Here is a 24172-nt window from a genome sequence, read left to right on the forward strand (position 1 = left end):
AGCCTGGGCCTCTAGTAATAATACAAAGAACAGGGAAAACAATATTTACTTTGTAACATCATGGCAAAAAAATACAACTATAGCTAAAGCTTGGCTCCTTTATAACTAAGGCTTATGCTGTCCATGAAGAGAGGCAGCAAGGCTAATCCTACGTCCATGCTCCGGGAAGAGTGAGCACACCCATCCGTGCCTTGTGAGGCAAGACAGAAGGATGAGGAAAAATATCCCAGAAGTGTTATCAATATACAACCATCCATCTTAGTCATAAAAAACTAAACCAGATACAATGAAGTTGAAAATTCAGCATTTCCAAGCATTTTATTTTACTCAGATCTAATTAGCAGGTTAACGATTAGTCTGTACGGGGGCTAAAAAAATATTAATACTTTTCCTCCCATCTTATAAGTTCTTCTGGCTGGGCTAATAATCAAATGAACAGAAACAGATTAACAGGAGAAAAATCAAAGTTTTAATACACATGCCTGGGAAATTCACATAGGCATAAAGATTCCATGAGATTTCAAAGACAGTGAGGCAACATTGGGTATATAAAACATTTTTGGACAAAGGGGAAAAGGGAGGAACTGGGTCTTAGATTTCAGAAGTGACAAAGGGCAACCTGCAGGCAGTTGAGGAAGTGGGGAACATACATGGCAGAAAAATCCTTGCTAGGCAACTCAGAAACAATGGGACACAGGGGTATCCAGCTAACAGGCACCTGCCTGAAGCCTTCTTGTTTACCACATTAATTCCTGTTAGGCTACGGGAACATCCCAAGGTCTTTCTGAAGCAGGTTTCTCTGTCTGAATCTCTTAGGCAGGAGGAAGGAGAATGGGGAGAATCAAAAGCTCCCTGAGTCTTATTTCTTAATAAACAGCTTAACCTCAATTTCTCAAAAGAGCAATTTCACAGTAGCAGAATTTTGGTTCCCTTCATCTGCAACAAAAATTCTTTTTACTAATGAAAAAAAAGACACACAACCTGAAGACCAATGTGATTTTGCTTTATTGACTACTTTCCCCACACCCAATATTTACAGATGTAATAAGTGGAATTAAAAGACTATCATACGAACATTTAAAAAAGTCCATCTGAAACACTCTTAATGGAAATCAATTCATGTGTGTCAATACAATAACTAATTTATAATTTTCAGCCAATATCCATCATGCTTCATTTCATAAAAATTCTATTTTCAAGGAGAGATAAATCTGAGAAAATATAAAAAAATTCAGAAAAATATTTCCATATCTAGTCACAATCTTCCAGTTTTTCTGTAAAAGAAATCAATGACAATTATAGACATATGGGCCACTGTGAATTAAATAAAAATTTTTCTTAATTGCATAACTACTTTCTCTAATGTCATATTTAACTTTTAGTATAGAAAAACCTATGCATCTCTTATCATATTTTCATAATAGACTAATATCTTTTGTTGTTTAAAAGGAAATACATATCTAAATTTAAAATCATCACCTAAATATTACCTTTAAATTAGCTACAAGGTATATGGCCACATGTTATTACCTTGACTCTCCATTATGATGGTCCATAGGATGGAATAAGATGGACAACAAAATGAGGAAGTCCCCTAACCAGTCCTCATGCTACTTGCTCTAGAGGCCAGCTGCTTTACAGACATTAAGAGGACATCAGAAATAAAGCATTTACCTCTGCATGTCTGAGAGATGCCAGGGACATGTGGACTAATGGACCTAACTTCACAGTATTCTCAGAATAGAACTCCAAACACTCTGGTGTGGAGATCAGTGGGGAAGAAGGAGGGCATTATTTTCTCTATCTGCACAAATTAAGGTTTCTCTCGCTGGTTCAGGAGAGCTAGCTGACTTTACTACCCATTCAAAGAATGCAGGAATATAGTGTCTCTTATCTTTAAAAAGTATGGCTGTGTTATTACGGCATTTAATTCCTTCCTACGCATTTTTGAATAATTTCAAAATTGCCAAAGACAAAATAAATCAGTGTGTCAGTGACAGCAACTTCTATAGTATTAAAACGCTAAAAACTCACTTAGCAATGTTTAATGGTATTCCTGTTGCTAGACTAACATGCTGAAAGGGCATATAAGCACAACTTAGGAAATCATAGTGAATAAATATCGTTTATTATCCACAATGTAAAAACATCCACTTGCCAAAAAAATCCTTGTAATGGTGGTTGCGCTGGATATTTTATTGTTGTTTTTTTTTTAAAGTAAAAATTTACCTTATACACAATTCATAGGTTTCCTACTCAACAAAGTTATTTTTTCAAGTAATATAAAGGCAAATTTCAGAATGTTATGTATGGGTCATCACAGAGTCGAAACCACTAGAGTCCAAATTGATGGTGCTTAAAGGGCAATTTTAAAATAACAAAAATTACCCCTATTGGTGAAGAGTTTAAATAGCTGATAAAAAATATAATAGAAATGAGGGTAAAAATTGGAATACAGGGTGTATTTGCAATTAAACCATGGCAGAAAACACCCTCATCTAGTGACTATTCAACATTAACAAATGCAAGCATCTGTTTTAGAGAAATCAGACAATACACATGCTTATTATGTCTCTATTAAATGCAAATATACTATGAATTTTTTTTTTTAAGTCCACATTTTGTTCTGAAACTTGCCATTTACCAAAACACAACACAATGGTGGCCATTGTTCCTTGGGCAACAGAACATGCTAGCTTGCTCAAAATGCAGGGCTGACTTACCCGTGTGGTCAATAATTGATCATCTTTCGAAGGGCATCATAGCATTTCCATTTGTCTGGGATGTAGAATGGCTCAAAAATGTGAGGAAAGGGTGTGTCATACCCACATACTCTGGATATAGGAGCCTCCAGGTTCAGGAAGCATTCTTCCTGCAGATATGAATACAGGTGGTTAACTTCAAGAAGATATCTTTCGAGTTTCTTTCGTGCACTTGCTGCTGTCCACCTCTCCCTGGGGCTCTCCTCATGTCACTGGAGCCATGGCGTTGGCTGAGGCCCACCTGGCAGCATCCTCCCTGCCCAACGGTGACTGCGGCTGCCCCCGGGTGTGGCCCGGAGGGAACCAGGTGACAGTGGTACTCGGCACACAGTGGGGCGACAAAGGCAAAGGGAAGGTGGTGGATCTGCTGGCACAGGACGCGGACATCGTGTGCCGCTGCCAGGGAGGAAATAAGGCCAGCCACACAGTTGTTATAGGTTCCGTGGAGTATGATTTTCATCTTTTACCCAGTGGAATAATTAATCTAAATGTTACTGCATTCATTGGAAATGGTGTGGTAATTCATCTACCGGGATTATTTGAGGAAGCAGAAAAAAATGTTAAAAAAGGAAAAGGTCTGGAAGGCTGGGAAAAAAGGCTTATCATATCTGACAGAGCTCATAATGTGTTTGATTTTCATCAAGCCGCTGATGGCATCCAGGAACAGCAGAGACAAGAACAAGCAGGAAAGAATTTGGGTACCACAAAAAAGGGCATCGGCCCAGTTTATTCTTCCAAAGCTGCTCGGAGTGGACTCAGGATGTACGTCTGGTTTCTGATTTCGATGGCTTTTCTGAGAGGTTCAAAGTTCTGGCAAACCAGTACAAATCTATATACCCCACTTTGGAAATAGACATCGAAGGTGAATTACAAAACTCAAGGGTTATATGGAAAGAATTTAACCAATGGTGAGAGATGGAGTGTATTTTCTATATGAGGCCCTACATGGACCACCAAAGAAAATCTTGGTAGAAGGTGCAAATGCAGCACTTCTAGATATTGATTTTGAAACTTACCCTTTTGTAACTTCCTCAAACTGTACAATTGGAGGTGTTTGTACTGGATTGGGTATGACCCCTCAGAATGTTGGAGAAGTGTGTGGGGTTGTGAAAGCTTACACAACTAGAGTTGGAATCTGTGCCTTTCCTACAGAGCAAGACAATGAAATTGGAGAATTATTACAGACAAGGGGTGGAGAGTTTGGTGTGACTACTGGAAGGAAAAGAAGATGTGGCTGGTTGGATCTTGTTTTGCTTAAATATGCTCATATGATTAATGGATTTACTGCATTGGCACTTACCAAATTGAATATTTTGGACACGTTTACAGAAATTAAAGTTGGAGCTGCTTACAAGTTAGATGGAGAAATTATACCTCATTTCCCAGCAAACCAAGAGATCTTAAATAAAGTTTAAGTTCAATATAAGACTCTTCCAGGATGGAACACAGACATATCAAATGCAAGGACGTTTAAAGAACTGCCAGTTAACGCACAAAATTACATTCAATATATTGAAGATGAGCTTCAGATTCCAGTTAAATGGATTGGTTTAGGGAAGACCAGAGAGTCTATGATTCAACTTTTCTAAGGATTTCCAGTGACACAAGAAACACTCCTTGAGAAGGGGGGAAGGACTTTCTTAACTATGTCATTATGATCTACAAATTTCAAGAATAAAGACATTAACATGAGGTGTAAGCCCTATAGTTGTTTCCAGTCTTTAAGATGGATGGCTGGTGTGAAGGTAAGCTTCGGCATATTCCAGTGTCAACTTCCTTGGCTGGCACAACTGCCGAAATCATTTGTTGCTCCTGCTGCTCATGGTGCCGCATTTTCTTTAATGTTTAGTAATAGTATAATCCATGTTGTTTGAAACCCAAAATAGAATGATTTTCAATATAGCTTGTTTTTATTATTGTCCTTGTGTGTTCATAGGTTTTACCTCTATTAAATGGTAAGAACAATTAATGCAGTTTCGCACAAATATTTTTGCATTCTGATCTTTCAGTGCTGTCATTGTAATCTTTGCTGTTAGAAAAAATGATAAGTGAGGAGTTCTGTAAGCTTTTGTAATGCTATGAATTCTGTTTAAATTGTGAACTGTTTATTTTCTGCTGAGACCATTGTGAATTCGAGCTTTGGCGGGGGGAGGGCGATATATTCATGGGTCCTTTAATTTGTACAGAACACAAAACTTATTTCTCTCTATAAATTATTTAATACATTGAACAAATGTTCAAAGAGATAAGGTGTTCACTAATACAATACTCTTAATGTTAAAAAATAGTCATTAAAAGATCTATTGTGAAAAAAAAAGAAGGTATCTTTCTTTTTCTCACAGAAATGAAACATTCCAACTTAAAATACAATTACATCCAAGGGCATTAAAATAAGTCTATTGTAATGTGAAAATAGCAGGTTAAAAAAAGCAGGTAACAAACAGCATGTTTGGCATGATCCCAGTTTTACTTAAAATGTTTTCATATATGTATATGCATTTTATGCCTACATACATATCTACTGTTCAAGCCAAACCCGGACTATACCAAACATGCTGTTCTACAAATACAAATGTAACGCATGACAATCATAACAATATGTTCACAGTAAACTCTGTGGCTTGAAATTAGTGATAGTATGCTTTCTTGTTTCCTGTATTTTTCAAGTTTTATATACAATAAACATATTATCATAATAAATGTTTATAATTACTCTATGCAGCCACACTGAACTTCTACCAGTTACTTGACTATGTTCCAGTCTCTCACCACCAGGCTTCTGTAGATCCCCTGACTCTTGGCCACTGATCTCCCAGGACCATTGCTCTTTGCCTGACTAATGAGCAAACATTCTCAGGCATCACTTAAAGAGCCGTATCTTCTGGGAAGTCTTTCTGACACCCCGTCCCCCCCGCCCCCCACCCCACCAGGTCCTGCACCACCACCAACAAAGAAAGGACTGCTGCCTGGACTACAGCGCTGCACTCAGCACAGTCCACTGTAGCTGCCTAACTATCTGTCTCCTCTGAGACACCATGGACTCTGTGAGGCTAGCAACCTGGTGAAAAACTACAGAATCTCAACTACAGAAAAATCCTGTAGTAAATTATCTTCAGAGGAAAAAACATGTTATAACATGTTAAATTTGAAAACATAATTTTTAGAGCATTAAAAAAATCTAAAAAAGAGAGAGATGTGATTAAAATATTCTTAGGAATATATCAATTTTCTCATTCACAGCTATTACCTGAAATAAAACCTTTGTTTTTTTTATACTTGATTTCTACATTGCTTTGCTTCACGAAGGATTTGAGGAGATCCACATTTTCTTACATATTTTACCAACTGTATTTTCACATTAAATTTGAGGGGAAATTTTTACATGAAAGAATCCTGATGCTTGATGCATAATCCCTACCCTCTGTGCATATTTCTTCTAGTGACAAGTATATCAGAACAGAAAGGACACAGAAACAGGGCAAATTAGCTCCAAAGGGCACCAACTGGACATTTATACACACCTCCCCCGCCTCCAATAAGCACTATGACTTACAGTATCCAACACCAAATAAGTGTTAGCTTCTCCTAGCAACAGGAAGTCTCAGTATCAACTTGAGAACCTTGCATACATATGATTTAAAGAGTCACCTAAGAAATTCCACTACTAATAAGCTTAAAAGAAATGACAGATTGAGTGGATTGTTTCTTGATTTCGACAAGTAATTTTAAAGTAATTTTAAATTGTCAATTTGGGATTAACTCAGTTTTATTATGTTAGTTGACACGGGCTGATTTTCCATCATACACGAACTATCCATGGACACTGCAAAATACAGAAAATCAAGGGACTACTCCTAGAAGCTGGCTTATAACAAAATAATCTGTATTTGTGAAAATCACTCCTTTTAGCAAAATGACTAAAATCATCAAACCAAATTTTTTCTCAAATAGCAATGCTTCTAATTCCTCAAGAATGAGAATCACTTTTTACAAGGGTGCATCTATGATTGCATGGGCATAGAAAAAGGTCTGTAAGGTCATACTTCAACTATAAACAGTGGTTACCCTTTGATACTGGGAATGGCAGGAGGTGAGAAAGGACTCCACTTCGTACTTTATACGTATTGTTGGAGATTTTATGACACAGTATTATTTTTGTAATTAAAAGGACTAAAATAAAGGGAAAGAGTATAGTGATGAGTTAGCTTTTTATGTGTATAGTTCCTATTTTATGTAATTAACAAACACACATTTGTTATTTTATATACAGCACTTCCTTAATTTGAAAACAATTACTGTAAATTATATAGAATTAAATGATTATAACATACTATATAGAAGTATATAAAATACACTGTAAAAGTTATGGAAGATAATTCAAGGACTTAGAAGACTGTGATTAATTTTATAAGGCTATTCCCTGAACAAAAGTTTGAAATTTTAACACTTTGCTAACTAAACTGTATTGAAGAAATTTAAATGTTTCCTTCCATGGACTTCTGTTAAACTTCCTTTAAAGCAATTGGAAATAAGATGTTTGGTCAGCAGCTGTACACAGTTACTTCCCAATGAACTGGTTCATGGACAAATGATTTATGTGTGGGTAGTCTTTCTTTGTTCTGCATCAGTTTTTGTCTTCATACAGAAGCTGTACACACAGGAAAACACACACACTTACACACTCTTAGAAAAGTATTGGATCTCATTGGCAGATTTGTAGATAAATGTACCCGATTAATCCTCCACAAAGTATCTCTCTCTCTTATTATACACCACAGTATGACACCGTAACTATAGAAACCATGTGCTCTATAGTTTCCAAACAATTCAGATTAATTGTTCTTCTTTTCCATTAATCATACTCTTCTTTGTATTCAATAACACATTCATATTTTAAAAACTGCATTTGATGATTTTTGATTCAGACATAGTAATCCATAGAAAACTAGGAAGAAATAATTACCTAACCTACCAGTTACTGTGAGGATTACAGGTAGTATCCAGCACAGGAGTTAAGATGGGAATTATCAGTGCTGGGTTGTCTCCCGGGAAGCTTGACATGGAAAACACTGACAGATGTGACGGCGAGGTTCCAAAGCAGATCATAGTGTAACATGTAACTAGGGGCAACAGAAGAGAACCCAGACAGGTGCCAAGAGGAACTTCTCTACCGCCACTTGTGGTTCAAAGTTTCACCCTGAATCCAGTTACAAGGACTGAAAGTGAACCCTAAACCAGTTATGTAGTAACACCTACATATATTTTGTTGTGGTGCATGTGCATGTAAATGCACCCATATGAGGGTTTCCGTGGGATCACTCAGGATCACTCAGCACTTAACCCCATTTCACCATTGAAGTTTGAAGTACATCAACCCTAAATTCTCCTGTCACCACATCACAGGAGTTACATCACTGAAATCAGTCTCAGGCATTCCACACTGTGGCTTCAGTCACTCTCAACAAATCTTTTTGTTTTTATGGCAGGGCTGATAATATAATTGATACAGCATGGGATTTGGAATTCTGTCTGAAGGGAATCTATGCTCTGCTGTGATTTAACCTCTCCTAGCCTCGGATTACTCAACAGCAAAATAGAAGTATTAAAAATTCTGCTATAGTATCTTCTTACTGTTTTGTAACACTATTGTTCCCTTGCCTGTTTGCTTCCCTAGATTGTGAAGTAGCCTATAAAATGTACCTAGTTTCATACTTGACATATCACAGTGGCTCAATAACTGTGAGGTGTTGGTTTTCCTTCTAAGATTTTCCAAGTTATAATAAACACAAGGTATCTGAAATGATAGAACAAATCATCATTAAAGACAAGATTCTGGTACACAGAAGAATCAATGGTGAGAAATAATATCCCTTATAAGAACAGAGCCTGAACAGCTACCATTTACTGGACACTTACTAAGCCTTTTTAAAATGTAAGGAAATACCAAAACTAAATTTAAGTGCTGTATGAGGAAGGAGGGTGGTAATCACTGAGAGGGAGTCTGTGGGGCTGCTCTCAGGCCCAGTGCTGCTCCCTGGTGGGAAGCAGGGACCTAGACACTAATTGCCAGTTCCTAAGGCTATAGTCAAGAGCTATGGAAACGGTTTTAAAATTTCCTCTAAAAAAACATCATTTCCAAGCAGTGCTACTATAGAAAAGTAGCCTCTCAGTAAGCTACTGGAAGGTTACAAGTAAAAGTAGATAAATGAATGTAATCAAGACATACATACTTCAAAAAAATTGGGTCAAGAATAAAGACCATATAATATTACTTGGTTTATTTTTAAAGCAATCATTTCACTTTTGTTTTTTAATTCAAGGCAATTCCAGACTCATATTTCTTTCTAAGGATAATTTTGGAATAATTTTTATTAAGGTCTTCAATGACATAAAGTTGCATATAGCCCACTGTGCAAGAATACATGCATAGGATCTTAAGTTGAAGTTATGAAGTTTAAAGTGAGATGAAAAAATTTAGGTCTTTTATAAGTGTTCCTATTTTCTTAGAGATGATATTGGCTAATGAAACCTTTCCCTGAAAAAATATTGAAGGAAATTTCCTAAACATTTAATGGAAAAACAGAAAAGCAGGACACTGTAATGAGAAACACATCACAAGTCAAAATAGACATGCACTGCCTATGGGATTATTGGATAAATCAGGATTTTATGTTCCTCCTTGGATCAATGAGAAACATCAGTCCACAACTTATTCTTAAAGTAATAACTCAAAAACTGATTTTTAAATTACTTTTCAAACAAAAAGACCAAGGTTATACCACATAATTGTTATTATGCCACCATAAACTATGAGAATATATTTTTGTTTCCAAGAGGGGGGTATGGGAGGGTAAATTAAGCTGTAAATGTAATGAGCATTGAATAAGATATATAAATTATAAAGTTATTTCTTCTCTAGGAGAAAACATTAAGAGCTTTCAATTACTTGTGAAAGTGCTGAATTTTAAAATTAAATTTCAATACCGCTTGGTCCTTGTCTATTATTATTAATAAAACAATAGAGACTTTGCTTCTAAATGTAATTAGATGTCCAGATGTCATAATGAGCATTGAAAGAGGTAAACTCTAAAACTATGAGAAAAACGAATATACCAAAATGATGTATATTTGATAGCTTTAAAGTCCATGAACTTAGAAACTTATTTTTGATTATAAGTTGATTAGTCCTAATTATTTATGTAAGGTTAGACTTTCCCCAGCTTCCAAATATTATCAGAGAATATTTGTTTTAAATCGGTTTTAAATCTGTCATGAAAACGTGCCCATAGCCTAAACATGAGTTGTAGCAGATGAGAAAAAATGATTCTGGTGTCTTAAATCATACTTTCTCAGCAAAGGAGTCAAAGAAACCTGGAAAGGCACTATGTCAGCAATTCCAAACTACTTTCATTTACTGAACTAAATAAATATAATTTTATTAATGTAAAATATTTTTCATTTAAGCAAATGATTTAAATATTATGTATCATATTTTGAAAAAGCTTAAAACATATATTAGTTCATACTGATTTTCTCTGGAGCACACATTTATGAAATTAATTCTTCAGACAACAGAGTCCCTAATCTACCCCCAAACTAACAGAATGCTCCCCCAAACATTAGAAATATGTTTATCTTATTTTTCTAATACCACTTACATGAGATACCTTCAGCAAACACTTGTTGACATGAGGTATCTCACTTTTAAAACACAAATGAACCTATATAACCAAATAAAACAGTATGTGACTAATGTAATTTTATCCAGATTTGTAGAACACCTGAAACATTACAGTCAAATCCAACTATTTCAGCAAAACTGCCATGTAAAATCATAATCCTGACTAAATTAAAAGCTGAGATCTCTATTACTCAACTTCACTGGAATGTATTCAATGCCTGCTGATTTTTAAAAAAAAAAAAATTCCATTTTTTTCCTCTTCAATGCAAATTATTGACAAATTGGGTACAATTGTTGTTTTCTAAGGTTTTTTCCAGCTACTTAAAGAATGAAACTGAATTCTAAATAGGATTTTCATTTAAATTCCAATTCCATTTTTAAAATGGAAGCTTATTTTCTGAAGTTAGAAATACTATTTCTGATCTAAATAGGTTTCCCTGGATACAGTCTAGCTATCTAAAACAAAGTTGGAATATGATATTAAAATATGTGTAGAAATGATTTGTGGTTCAAATTCAATCGTCATGTCAGAAGACAAGCATGTTAATGTAGACTTATCTATGAATCTCGATACATTAACTTCAAATTGAAGTAGAACAAATTTCAGTATCAAAATTTAACATTAAAATCAGTAATTTACTATATAATAAAGATTGCTTTCTTTTCAAAATGATAGTTTTATAAATTTCATTATTTTTAAAATCAGAAATAAATGAAAGCAAGTGATAAGTTTCTAGATTTTATCTTACCTAAAATCACTTAAAAATAATAGTGTTCATTATGGTCTAGCGATGATAGTAAATGTTTTATAAATATTAATTCATTTTAATTTTCATAAAAACTAAACGAGCAATCACAAAGGTAAAACCAGCACCCCATCCAAACCACTATGGTTTTCCAGGTAAACCTATAAAAGTTTGGTTCTGCTTTCAAAGGTTCCCCTAGCTACAGCCTTGAGCTATGATCCAAAGCTGCCTCACCATTTTCACCTGAAGAGCACAGTGAGAAACGTGGCTAAAATAATCATTTCTTCATTAAATCTTTCTACAACACATTCTGTTTATTTGCTGCAATCAGTCTCCAAAAATGTTCTGAGGTTTTAAAAGTTCGAAATCTAAAGTTTATATTTTTTTGAGATATACCATGTGCAGATCTTGACATTTAAAATGTACTATGGCTCCACTGCTTTTGTTAAAACAATTTATATTCAATAGAGTAGAAAAAAAGGGCAATGCTCTCAAATTTCCACAGACCCTGAAGCTTCTTAACTTTTACAGTTCAAAGTCTTCCTATAGAAACAGCATGAACGGCAGCAAAGCTCGAAAGTGAAATTGCTTTCGAATGTGGATGCATAACGATAAACATAAGCGACTTGCAGCCTTGAGTCATCGCATGAACAAATCGCTCTCTGTAAGGTAGGATTTTTTCTTGGCTTGGCACCAGGAAATTCAAAATACTCCGGCAGAGCAACATTTGAGGATCCTACAAAGCATTCACTTTTTCTGTGTTTTTTTTTTCCACGAAATTCTTCATTTAGCATTCCAACACCACTACATGGTGCTCGGAAGGCAGAAATGAATCCTGGCTAAAGCAACCTGACGATTCCTTTGTCTCATGACATGGAAAATATATTCTCTTAGAATTTGGGAACTGAACCTGCACTAAATGTTTCTGTTAGGATTTGTCAGTTTCCCAATTTTGCAACCTGTTTTTAAGTTTCAAGGCTAATTGCAAAACGAAACTACTAGAATCGTGATTTCCCACTATCGGGCACCATCTTTCTACAGTTTGAGAAGCTGAATTTAAAACATAATACTAAAAATTTTCTATTTTAAAAATGATATGTTTTTGTTATAATATAGAAGGCTTTTTAATTGCTTTTTCCTTCTATTTAAGTGTTTGAGTTCTAGTTTGTCTTTTAGTTTATGTTTAATAGAATGCTTGTTAAATAAGGGAAGAAAAGGGGGGAAATCAACTTACTGCCAAAAGAGATGTGTCAATGATTTTACTGAAATTAAACATTTTTTTAAGTTAATCTTGGGTGTCATAGCAACACAATCTTTAAGCTTGATTTTTCTGAGTGAATAAATCATATTAAGTTATTTTTCAGCAGTTTAATTCGGTCACTGTATCACTGCAATTTTACTAGGAAAAGCACAGCAGAAATAAATGTCCTAGGCTACCATCAATAATTGGAGATGTGGTCAAAGCCTGTTAATTGAATCCCAGTAGTAGTTGCACTTCCAAAGTTTAATAATGGAACAAATTAACAATGCAAACAAGTTTCTGGCAGCAACCTGATATGAGTAAGGAAAGGCCTGTAAATGCTCTCATTACTTATGAGGATGGCGTTTGCTAACATAATGAATTTGACCTATTCATTAAATCTTACAATTGTAATTACTGTCTGTATCAAATTAAAATAAAATGCAGAATCCCAAGTAAAATTTCTTCTTTACTATATTTACATATCTATGTTTCTACCTGCAAAGGTGGTTAATATTTCTTACAAAGAATTTGTTCAAATTGAATGTCAATACATTTGCATACATACATTTTCATATTAGAATTTCAAGAATGGAGAGATATTTCAGAATTAGGGGGTTAAATATAGATGCCTCCCTTTTTGCTCCCAATATTGGGTACACTGTGTGCTAATCAGAGGAATCCAAGTCTCCAAGTAATGAATGCTGGGTATGGACAAATTTCTAATAAGTCTGATAAAACCACAGATACACTTGTGAGGGGTGGTTAGGGGTTGGGACCTAGCTCTGGATATTTTATACCTAAGTGTAAAAATATAACATTAGAACTGCCCAAAAGAACTATTTATTAATAAATTTAGATGAACTAAATTTATAGTTCATATAAAATAGTAATGTTCACATAATTTATTTAGATGGACCAGAGCATTGACTTACTATTCTCTATCTACTTATTTGAGTCTGAACTATATTAATTCAATCAACTCCCACAATTAGGAATCAGAGGCTAACACACAGCACTGACTCTCTGAAAGAGATCGCAGAAGTTTCCCTGTGTCATATATCACACACAATGATGTGCATAACATACATGGACACAAACAAGCAATTCTGTGTTTAATCAACACATTCTGGTGAATATCCACACGGCGGCCTATAAGAAAAGAAATGTTTGTCCATATGCCTATGGGTTCAGAAAAAGGAGTATGGACATGCATACAAGAGAACAGAAAAGCCAGATTCACTAAACAGTAACCAAGGAGATGTTCTTACTTAGTAATAAACAAGTGTAATTATTTGTATAGTCTCACTTAATCCTTTCAACAACTCTGTGGTGGCACAAGTAAGGTGCTGAGGCTGGCTAAATTTAAGGTGCTCCCAGTTTTGTTGGTATTTAAACCAGCTCTCCTCTTTAATCTCTAGTGTACTGAGAAAGATTTAAGATGAAACAGTGGACCAAAGAGTCTTTCTTGGATACATGGTAATATTTGTATCTAGCATTATCATTATATCTGTGAAAGAAAAACTGGTTGAACTGTTTTTTTATATTTGTCAAGTCCAATCAAAACTTTAATAAAAAGCTGTAAAAACCTTTGCTACATCGCTGGTTATGCTGTGTGCTGTGTAGGCTAGACTGGAAATAGCTTACAGGCTATAAAAAAATGAGGGGTGGACTAAATTTGGGCCATGGCCAGAATTTGCTAACCCTTGCCTTTCAATAATCTCATAAAAGTATGACTTACTACTCTCCTTTTTCAGAAGGCATGGACTAGGAGAATTAAGGTGAAAGTAACAGCTTTAAATATATTTCTAGAATTTTTTCTCTTATTTCACAGGAGCCATGGAGCTCTCCCTTTCTCTGCTGTGTAGGTTTCCAGGAAGCGTGCGGGGGGGGGGGGGGGGGGCGGCGCGGGTGAGCTAAACAGTTTAGTGCCTCTTTCTTGGGGTGGGGCAGAGCACAGATGGGTCTTTTAAATTAGAATTACAGTAGGTTAGGCTCGGATTTATGTTTGCTCCTTTTAGGTACCTGCTGGGAGAAGATGTGCCAATGAGGGGAAGGATGGACACGAGTGGACTTGTTTCTGTTTTATTACTAGCAGCTTGCTGGAGTGCAGGGGGTGAGCTGTTACTTTGAGTCCTGAAGCAGTGAAGTCTCAGGAAAACTGGTTGTTCAACCTATTGTGCGCTGTAAATTTAAATAAAAGAATCAAAGTGCTCCACCAGGAAATTTAATTTGCTCCCTTTCATTTATTTCCTTATCTATGATAGAAACTACATGATCTTAGACAGTGATGTAATCTGTTAAGAATGTGACACCTTTTTGATAGATTAAAAAAATATTTTAAATGAACATAGGTTACAAATTTTATCCTAACCTTAACCTAAATGGGAATATGAAACTCAATCCTCTCCTCACAGCAAATATTTTTTGCTATTCCTATAGTTAACTCACTTTGTAGAAATCTGAAACTACAGAAGAAAATTTCTGAAGTATTTCAATAAATGTCTTTTAAGAATAAAATTCTTTTTATGCAATTAAAACAACAGATAAGACATTGCAATTAAATTAATCTTAAATTAAAATGTACATTTAAGTGCGGTATGGATTCCTGTCTCAGACTGTGCTTGCCAGCTTCGATTAGTGGTTATTGGCACAATCTCCACAGCTGAACTGGGGTGTTTATTAATAGCTGTGGGCTCTCACATTATAAGTGCAAAGCTAGTTACACACATATAAGTGCGGTCGTGGCTGTGCGCACATGAGCCCATCCCCGTGGACGGAAACAGATGGGTCCCAGTTGTTTGGACAAGCATTTCAGTCATCCCTGGGAAAGTATTGCTTTTAAAAGCGTGATTTTAAAAAATATGTAATATATCTGGGTTACGATGCATTAGAATTTCATCATTTTCAATTTCCGGTCCCCTAAATGAGCATGCATATATTTATTTGACATACAAATCACCAACCCACAAGGATTTTCCTTCGGTTCCCACATATACTAATTATGTAGCAAATCTAATAAGTACATATGATTCACTTCAGCAGTAGGTGCTTCGGTTACCTCAGAATTGCCAAAAGGGATCTAAAGTGTCTACTAGTATTCTCCCTCCAAAACAATCATGCTGTGCGCCAAACTGATACCGTTCAACACAGCTGCAGAGCAAATGTGCAGTCTCGGTCCTGTAAACACAGTGTTCGCGCATCAAGCCACCTGCGAGTAATTTAAAGTTCAGAACTACCGATGGCAGGTTTATGTTACTGTTGTACAATTATTATACATGAGTATTAAGTCACTTAGCATGGCTTGCGCACATTTCTTTCATGCCACGACTTCCCTCCCCACCTCAGAACACTTGCTGAACTCTGAAACCCCAAATATTGATAAATACATTTGATAGGCATCTTGTTGGTTTTCAAGTCTATAGATCACATGAGAAAGAGTAAAGGTTGTTTGAGTGTTTGCGAACATATTTATGAAATAATTAACATGCAATATATTTAACCTCATTCTTGAAGAGAACCAAATAGATTGTGTTTCTTATAAATGCTTTTCTTTTCATTACAGAAGGTGATTGTGCAAAACAAACCTATGGACAAATCTGAGCTACAGAAATTTAACTACTTTTATTTCAGTAAATCAATTTCCATGGAAGGAAATTCTTTTCATAGGGGCTTTCCAAACAGGGTGGGTTGCCGGATGCTTAAGGCCATGACCGCATTCCCTTGGAGACTATTAGATTACTATGGCAACTCCCTTTCCCTATCAATAAGCAACAGCTCTGAGCACTAATATTCGGGGGGAGGTGACCTTTTCTGTGGCAATAACAATATGAACTAGTTTCAAGACTAAAACATACCACTTTTTGTGCAAAACAAACAATATCTTTGCTAACTGAATTATTTCACTAGAATTCAGCTTTATAACAAATGCAAAATTAGTGAAATAAGCCATTGTACTCCAGTTTCAAAACAAGATAAAATGTGTGATGCAAGGAATCTAAGAATGTTACAGCCAGAGTGGGCTATGTGTGTAGGTCCAGGCAGAAGAAGAAAATCTATATCCAGGGAGCAAATGACACATAAGAAGCAAAACTGACAAGAAAACAACATATGCTTCCACGCAGCTCTTGGAGTTTCTTAAAAGAAATATTTTCAATGATTATATTTCTTATCTGTGGTTGTTTCCAGATATCTAAGTATTACTGTGCAGAGTAATGAAGAAATTGATTACATTTATTAACTTAAATACATCCCTCCCCCCGCTCCCCCATTTAGGATGGCTTTTTTGCCAGCTTTGTCTTCACTGGCTCAAGTATCAATAGGCAAATCTTTTGAGTTGTGTCTTAAGTTAGGTGTGCAAAACCAACATTGCAAAGTGTCATGTACACTGATTTTCACAGTCCACTGTGTTAGGGGTACAATGCCTGACACAGAGTAGGCATCAGTAAGCAATTGCTGACCAAATAACTCCAGTTTTGACTTCTGTTCTGATTCACTCTGGGGCATTAATGAGCTGAGTCACTGATGAGGCAAAAAATCAGCAAGACAGAAAGTGGGGTGTGGAGATTTTTACTACTTAGCAATTACTGCACACTGTCTTATTCATCTACCAGACTCCACACTGTTCCCAGTGTGATCACTTCCCTCCCCTAGTTAGAAGGTTTTCCTGGCTCCCCAAAGCTTATTCTTTATTTATCCCTACTTCCCTCAGAACCCAGTACAGACATGCACAGGCCTACCGCCATTGCAAAGCTTACTATTTTATAACATAAGCCTCTCTTCTCAAACTCTGTTTTCCTATGCCCTGCTATCTTCACAGGGTCCACTTTTCAAATTTAGCTCAAATGTCCTTTTCCAGGAAGCCTTCAGGACCTTAATATTGATTTTTCAAAATTCACTTATTCAATCACTTGCCAATCAAATATTTCAGAGCCCACAATGTCCCTACCTCCACAGAGCTCTATATTATAGTGGGGGAAATACATATGAGGAAGTCGTAGAAAGGACATCCACAGAGGTTTGCAGGAGAATAACAGCGAGCTCTAAGTAGTACAGAGTGCTCAGGGAAGGGTTTCCTTGAGAAGGTGGCTTGGCCAGGAGTTAAAATAAGTAGAAACACATGGAGGCAGAAAAGAGCCTGGTGCGATCTAGAGGTGGAGAGAAAGTCCTTGGGCCTCAGCACAGACAGGAGGGGAGAGTGGACGACAAGGAAAAACGAAAGGGAGGAGGGACAGCCAGGTGGCCAAATGGCCAACAGACCAGCCTGACAGGGACAAATGGTTTTCATATTTTATATATCCGTATGTTACAGAGCACATGCAGGAGTGCCTGCCACGAATTACAAGATTCTTCGGGTGAATCAGGTTCATTTACAGGAAACCCGATATCTCATTAGAGATGAATACCAGGGTTCCTGAGGATCTCAGTGATGAGAAACAACGTGGGGATGAGGGTACTAAGTTACCAAGATGAGTGGATCACTTTTTTGTGTAATTTAGGGGAAATTATCATTGCATTCAGTACAAAATGTTTTAAGGATCAACACCGAAGTGCCCACCTCTGAGGAAGTTAGAAAAATAAAAATTCGGGCTTTGAAATTGGAAGTAGTTTACTATAGTTTGTAATTACCTGGAATCCTTTCTTGGCTAGTGTTGAAATGTCTTTCCTCTTTTAGTAATCTATTTATTACCATATCCAGTGTCTTAATGATAATAACAATTTCCCATATACTCAGACTACTGATTTCCTCTTCTTATTTCTTATCTCTGCATCTCTCTGAGTTTTTTTTGATTATGTATTGTAAAGAAAAAGGCTCAAAATTGAGTAACCTAGCAACGTGCACAAATATCCTATTTTTATAAATGGTATCTATTGTTCCTTTGGTAAGGAGTAGGAATTCACTGCAGACAGAAACAGATTTTCATATGCTTTATCTAGGGGCAGTAGAGAAAAACCTCTCTCTCCCCCACCCTCAATATAGCAAATTCTGAGCTAGTCCCATAATAATCTTGCCACCCAGCAACTCGGGGTGATTGTCAGGGTAATCTAAAAATGAAGGCAAAATTTAACTAGAAAATGTTCTAGGTACCCAGTTATACAAAGTGCAAATATTTATATTTGCTTAGCATTTATTATAATACTAATTTATAAAACTTTGGATTGTTTGACAATTCTATCATATGGGATCATTAATTGAAATCTCTACGTACAGACTAATTACTTAGAAAGTTTAAGTAAATTCCATTTAGTTATCTTTTCATGCTGTGAAAAAAATGTTTCCTTTGTGAAATAAAGAATGGCAAAACATCTCACTTTCTTTGGTTTTCAGACTCATGCTATACAGGAAAGTGGAGGATGTGGGTCCTTGCCTGACTCTGTTACCAGCAGGGTAAGTGACAGGACAGCATGGCTCTAGCTTCCATTCAATCACCCTCACTGCCAGTGTGCCCTCAGCAGCATGATAACAAAGGAAATCAAACCCCAGTTGCTGAAAAAGTAAATGCCTTCTGACTCCTGAGAGCAGAAGTCATTGGAGCATACAATGTCTGGCACAGCAGTAAGTCTGAGGTTGACCTGAAAACTTCCAGTTTTCACTTATCTTCATATTTCTCAAGCTGGTAGGAAGGCAAGGGTTTAATAATCGTAGCCCTTCATACTGATAACAGAAGCCAGCAGATTTTGAACAAAAAGATTTTACCTCTGAATTCCTGGCAAAGCTTGAACTCAGGCGGCTGTCAGCTGATCAATTTGACACACAAATGAAAAAAAAAAAAAGACTAAATATAGATGATCACAGAACCAAAACAAAATAAACTCACAATAACAACACAAAAACAAAAAGAGAGTGAAACAAATTGTTTTAACAAAGAAACAAAAGAAAGCCAAGGACCTTAAGAAGTCACAAAATGCTTTTTGTTTAAGGTTAATTATTAATACACTAGGGGCCCGATGCACGAAATTCGTGCACTGGGGGGGGGAGGGGGTGTCCCTCAGCCCAGCCTGCCCCCTCTCACATATTGGGAGCCCTCAGAGGATGTCCTACTGATGATTTAGGCCTGCTCCCTGCTCCCCTTGGGGAGCGGGCATAAGCTGCAGTCTGGCCTCCCTTTGTGGGAGGCGACCGGGCTGATCAGGGGAAGGCACCAGCCCCATCGCCCTGCTGCTGCAGCCACTGCCAGTCACCACAGCCACCAAGATTTTTTCATCAACACGGACTCCAGTCCCTTCATGAAAAATGACAACTTTCTTTAGGCATTTTCAAGATGTGTCTTTCATAGGATATGACATTTCTTTATTATTTTTTTTTATCCTTACCTGAGGATATGTTTCCATTGATTTTTAGAGAATGTGGAAGAGAAAGGGAAAGACAGAGAGAAACATCACAGTGAGAGGAACACTTTGATTGGTTGCCTCCTGCATGAGCCCTGACCTGGGCCCTGGCCAGGAAGGAGCCTGCAACCTAGGTACATGCCCTTGGTCAGAATTGAACACAGACCCTGCGGTGGGCAGGCCGAGGCATTATCCACTGAGCCAAACCGGCTAGGGCAGGATCTGACATTTCTTAGCCCTCCAGCAGCAGACCTTCGTTTTTTTCGTCAGGAGTGTGGTGAAAAACCCTAGATCACCTTTTTGGATTCTTATTACCCAAGTCACTAAGAATATTACCAGTGGCATACAGGGAGCTTAGCCAATGAGCGGTCAGAAAAGGTGTTTCCTCTGTAGTTCACACCAATCGCCGGCTCGGCCCCTGCCCAGGCCTAACGCCTTGGCCAGAGGCATCGAGCCCCATTACCCTCTGATCGGCCCCTCGCCCAGGCCTGACGCTTTTGCCAGAGGCGTCAGGCCTGGGCAGGGGACCCCCATCTCCCTCCGATCGCTGGATAGGCCCCTCGCCCAGGCCTGACGCCTCAGCCAGAGGCGTCAGGCCTGGGCAAGGGACCCCCAAACACCTCCAATTTCCGGTTCTGCCCCCCACCCAGGCCTAACGCCTCGGCCAGAGGTGTCAGGCCTGGGAAGGAGACCGCTAGACCCCTCCGATTGCTGGCTCCACCCCCCCGCCCAGGCCTAACGCCTCTGCCGAGGCTTTTGGCTTGGGCAGCCCCCTGCAGCTCCGATGGCGGCTCCACCCCTGCCCAGGAGCCCCCTGGCTCAGGCCCTTCCTGCACTGCTCAGGGCCCACATGGGGCCTACCTTGGAGTACCAATGTCAAATTCCTGGTTTGACATTGTACTAGAGCACTGGTCGGCAAACTGTGGCTCACAAGCCACATGCAGCTCTTTGGCCCCTTGAGTGTGGCTCTTCCACAAAATACCGACTTCTGCACATGGGCCATGAACTTTCAATCACACTGTACATGTGCACCCACACGTGGTATTTCGTGGAAGAGCCACACTCAAGGGGCCAAAGAGTCGCATGTGGCTCCTGAACCACAGTTTGCCGACCACTGTACTAGAGTTATGTAAGATGTCACCATGGAGAGAAGCTGGGTAAAGGGTACACAGGACTGTAATTAATATTTCTGAAACTTCATGAGTGCTTATAATTATTTCAAAAAGTTTAAAAATTAAAAAAGAAAACAGGTTAAAAATATCTTGATGTGCATCTTCTCATAACAAAGATGACAGAGACATAAGGATGCAGAGAGTCCTGGAATTGATATGATAACCAGGCTCTAGTGCACAGTCTGTTAGGAGGCATCTCCATGGTTCTGGGCAATTCATTTAGTCTTCTGTATCTCAGTTTTCCTCAGTTTATCTCACAGCCTTCTAAAAATTGGAAGTGTTAATTTGAGAGAAATCCAGTACATGCCTGGCACATTGTAAATATTAGTTTCCTTGTTTCTTAACCTACATTCACTATAGTGAAACAGACATGGCAACAGACTGTCAAACAGGAGGTCAAAGACTCAAAATAAGGGTGTAAAAAGGCCAGATCTAAGGAGCACTACAGAGAGGACCTTAAAGAACACAGGGCTTCTGGCTTTAGTAGGCGGTAGCACTGAGGTTCTGCACCAGTTACTTTGTGGTAGAAACTCTTTATTTTCTGCAAAATTTATTTGCAAATTTATAAAAATTACTTTAAAGATACCATTGGATTTATAGAAAAATTATGAAGACAGTAGAGAGTTCTCATATATCTTATGCCAGTTTCCACTGTTATTAACATCTCACATTAGTATGATACATTTATCAAATTCACAAGCCAATCCTATATAAAAAAAGCCTAATATGCTAAGTGTCCGGTCATCTGGTTGTCTGTTCAACCAATGAAACTGTAATATGCTAATGATATGCTAAGGCTGCTCAAATGCTCACTATGATGTGCACTGACCACCAGGGGCAGACAGTGACCGGTAGGTTAGCTTGCTGCTGAGGTCCAGCTGATCGGGACTGAGTGAGATGAGCCGGACACACCCTAGAGCCCTCCCTCGTTCCCGCCCTGGCTGGCCAACCTCCGGGGTCCCTCCCCGGCTCCGATCGTGCGCCAGTGGGGTCCCTCTGCCTGGCCTGCGCCCTCTCACAATCTGGGACCCCTTGGGGGATGTCGGAGAGCCTGTTTCCAGCCAATCCCGCAGGCCAGGCCAAGGGACGCCACTGGTGCACAAATTTGTGCACTGGGCCTCTAGTAATGATATAATATCACTAACTAAAGTCCATCTTTTATTCACATTTCTTCAGTTTTCACCAATGTCCTCTTTTCTTTCCAGAACTGCCCTTCAGGATCACACATTACATTTAGTCATCCTGTTTCCTTAGGATCTCCTTGGCTGTGACAGTTGCTTAGACTTGCATTGTTTTGTATGACCCTGACAGTTAAGGAGTACTGGTCAGGTATTCTGTAGACTATCCCTCTTTTGGGATTTGTCTAATGATTCTCTCATGATTAGATTCAAGTTATAGGGTTTTTTTCCTCAAGTATTTTTAATCCCAAACTTTAATTCTAAATTGAAGAGAGGAGACTGAAGTCTAACAATTTAAACTTCCAGAAACTAACAAGTAGTTTTCTATTCACTCTCCTGTTAAAAAACTGTTCTGTTTCTTCTTATGGACATAATTATCACCATTAAATAGTTCAACTCAAACGTGTATCAATTATGACTATACACAAAATAGTCCTAAGACTGGTAGGAGCTTTCTCTTAATCTTCAAACATCTTATGGACAACCTCCTTTAATTCCATTTTGCAGGTGTATTTGACAGTCCTTTAAAAATCTGATTAGCATTTGTTCCATTTTCTAGACAAAGAGTTTGCAGACTCTTAAAATGATACAACCAGTAACCACATTTTCCCATAAAACAGTAACCAGAAAAAGGACAGCTATGCATTTGCCTGATGATTTCCAGAAATACAATGACAGAAGGCCAGATTCTGCCACAAGACCAATGTTGTCAAGTAGTAGGGTTTTCACAAAAAGAATCAGTAAGACATGATGCAGATTGCTATATGTTCAGTGTTTAAGTGAATAAATGACTTTGTTATATCAAATTGTTATTTGATATATATCACATGTTCTAATCACCACAGAAAGATTATTTTTTCCTGAGATATCTGATGCTCAGCAAAATACTATCACTATAGTAGTTTCCATATGCCATTCAAAATGTCCCCATAAAACAGTATCAATAATTTGCATATGTAAAATAATTCATTATACATATGTGGCATCTATCCATGCAGTGAGCAGTATTGGCTATCTATCCAGCACTCATTCCCATCTTCTCCCTTCTAATATATTTAGATTTCCCTTTAGGTATCCACTCTTCTTCCTCTGCCTCTCTTCCAAGTATTTTGAGAGAAGCCAACACTTTCCCCAGTTCAAAGGTGGGCCTCCATTGACTTAGCAAATTGCATATTCTATTCCCTTGCCTTCAGTTACTAGCTCAGGAAATAGGACCTTTATGGTATAAAGAAAGTGAATCTAGAATTCTTTCTTAGAAATGCAAAAGCCATATGGCCACCATGAGGGAAGCCAGCTCTGAGATTAAGCATATGATACCAAGCCCCCTCCCACCTGACTTAAGACAGAAAAGGACAGGTGACCACAGGCAAGGAAGGAGGATGGAATGAGAAAGATGGCCAGAGAAGGGAGGGTAGTGGGGAATGGACAAGTGTATCAAAATTACAAGGAATCTTTTTGGAACTGCAGGTTCACTGATTCACAACCATAAAGGAGTGGCTGAGATTACTGCTATATTTGTGTATATATATATATATATATATATATATATATATATATGTACTAGAGGCCCAGTGCACAAAAATGTGTGCACTCAGGGGGGTCCCTTAGCCTGGCCTGTGCCCTCTCGCAGTCTGGGACCCCTCGGGGAATGGCCACCTGCTGGCTTAGGCCCGCTCCCCAGGGGATCAGGTCTAAGCTGGCAGTCAGCCATCCCTCTGGCAACCCGGCAGCCCTTGGGGGATGTCCACTTGCCAGCGGGGAGCAGGCCTAAACTGCAGTGGGACATCCTTAGCGCTGCTGAGGAGGCGGGAGAAGCTCCCGCCACCACCGCTGTGCTGGCAGCCATCAGCCTGGCTTGTGGCTGAGTGGAGCTCCCCCTGTGGGAGTGCACTGACTACCAGGGGGCATCTCCTGCATTGAGTGTCTGCACCCTGGTGGTCAGTGTGTGTCATAGTGACCAGTCATTCCCAGTCATTCTGCTGTTAGGGTCAATTTGCATATTACCCTTTTATTATATAGGATGCTAATATGTTGTTACTGATATGAGTGTGTTCTATCTCCTGC

At 38.1% G+C, this 24172-nt stretch overlaps 1 protein-coding gene and 1 pseudogene across 1 annotated transcript in view; one reads left to right on the top strand and one right to left on the bottom strand.

Moving 5' to 3' along the window:
• Positions 1-987: 987 nt before the first annotated feature.
• BCKDHB (branched chain keto acid dehydrogenase E1 subunit beta) overlaps positions 988-24172 on the bottom strand; it is a 221517-nt gene continuing 198332 nt past the window's right edge. Inside the window, exons 10-11 of the mRNA XM_036316658.1 lie at positions 2724-2872; positions 988-1274 (exon numbers count right to left, since the gene is read on the bottom strand). Of these exons, the coding sequence (XP_036172551.1) occupies positions 2732-2872 (141 nt within the window). The 3' untranslated portion in view covers positions 988-1274; positions 2724-2731. The remainder of the gene's footprint in view (positions 1275-2723; positions 2873-24172) is intronic.
• Positions 2965-4351, top strand: LOC118659940 (annotated as a pseudogene).

Source organism: Myotis myotis, unplaced genomic scaffold, assembly GCF_014108235.1.
Source record: "Myotis myotis isolate mMyoMyo1 unplaced genomic scaffold, mMyoMyo1.p scaffold_m19_p_7, whole genome shotgun sequence".
NCBI lineage: Eukaryota > Metazoa > Chordata > Mammalia > Chiroptera > Vespertilionidae > Myotis > Myotis myotis.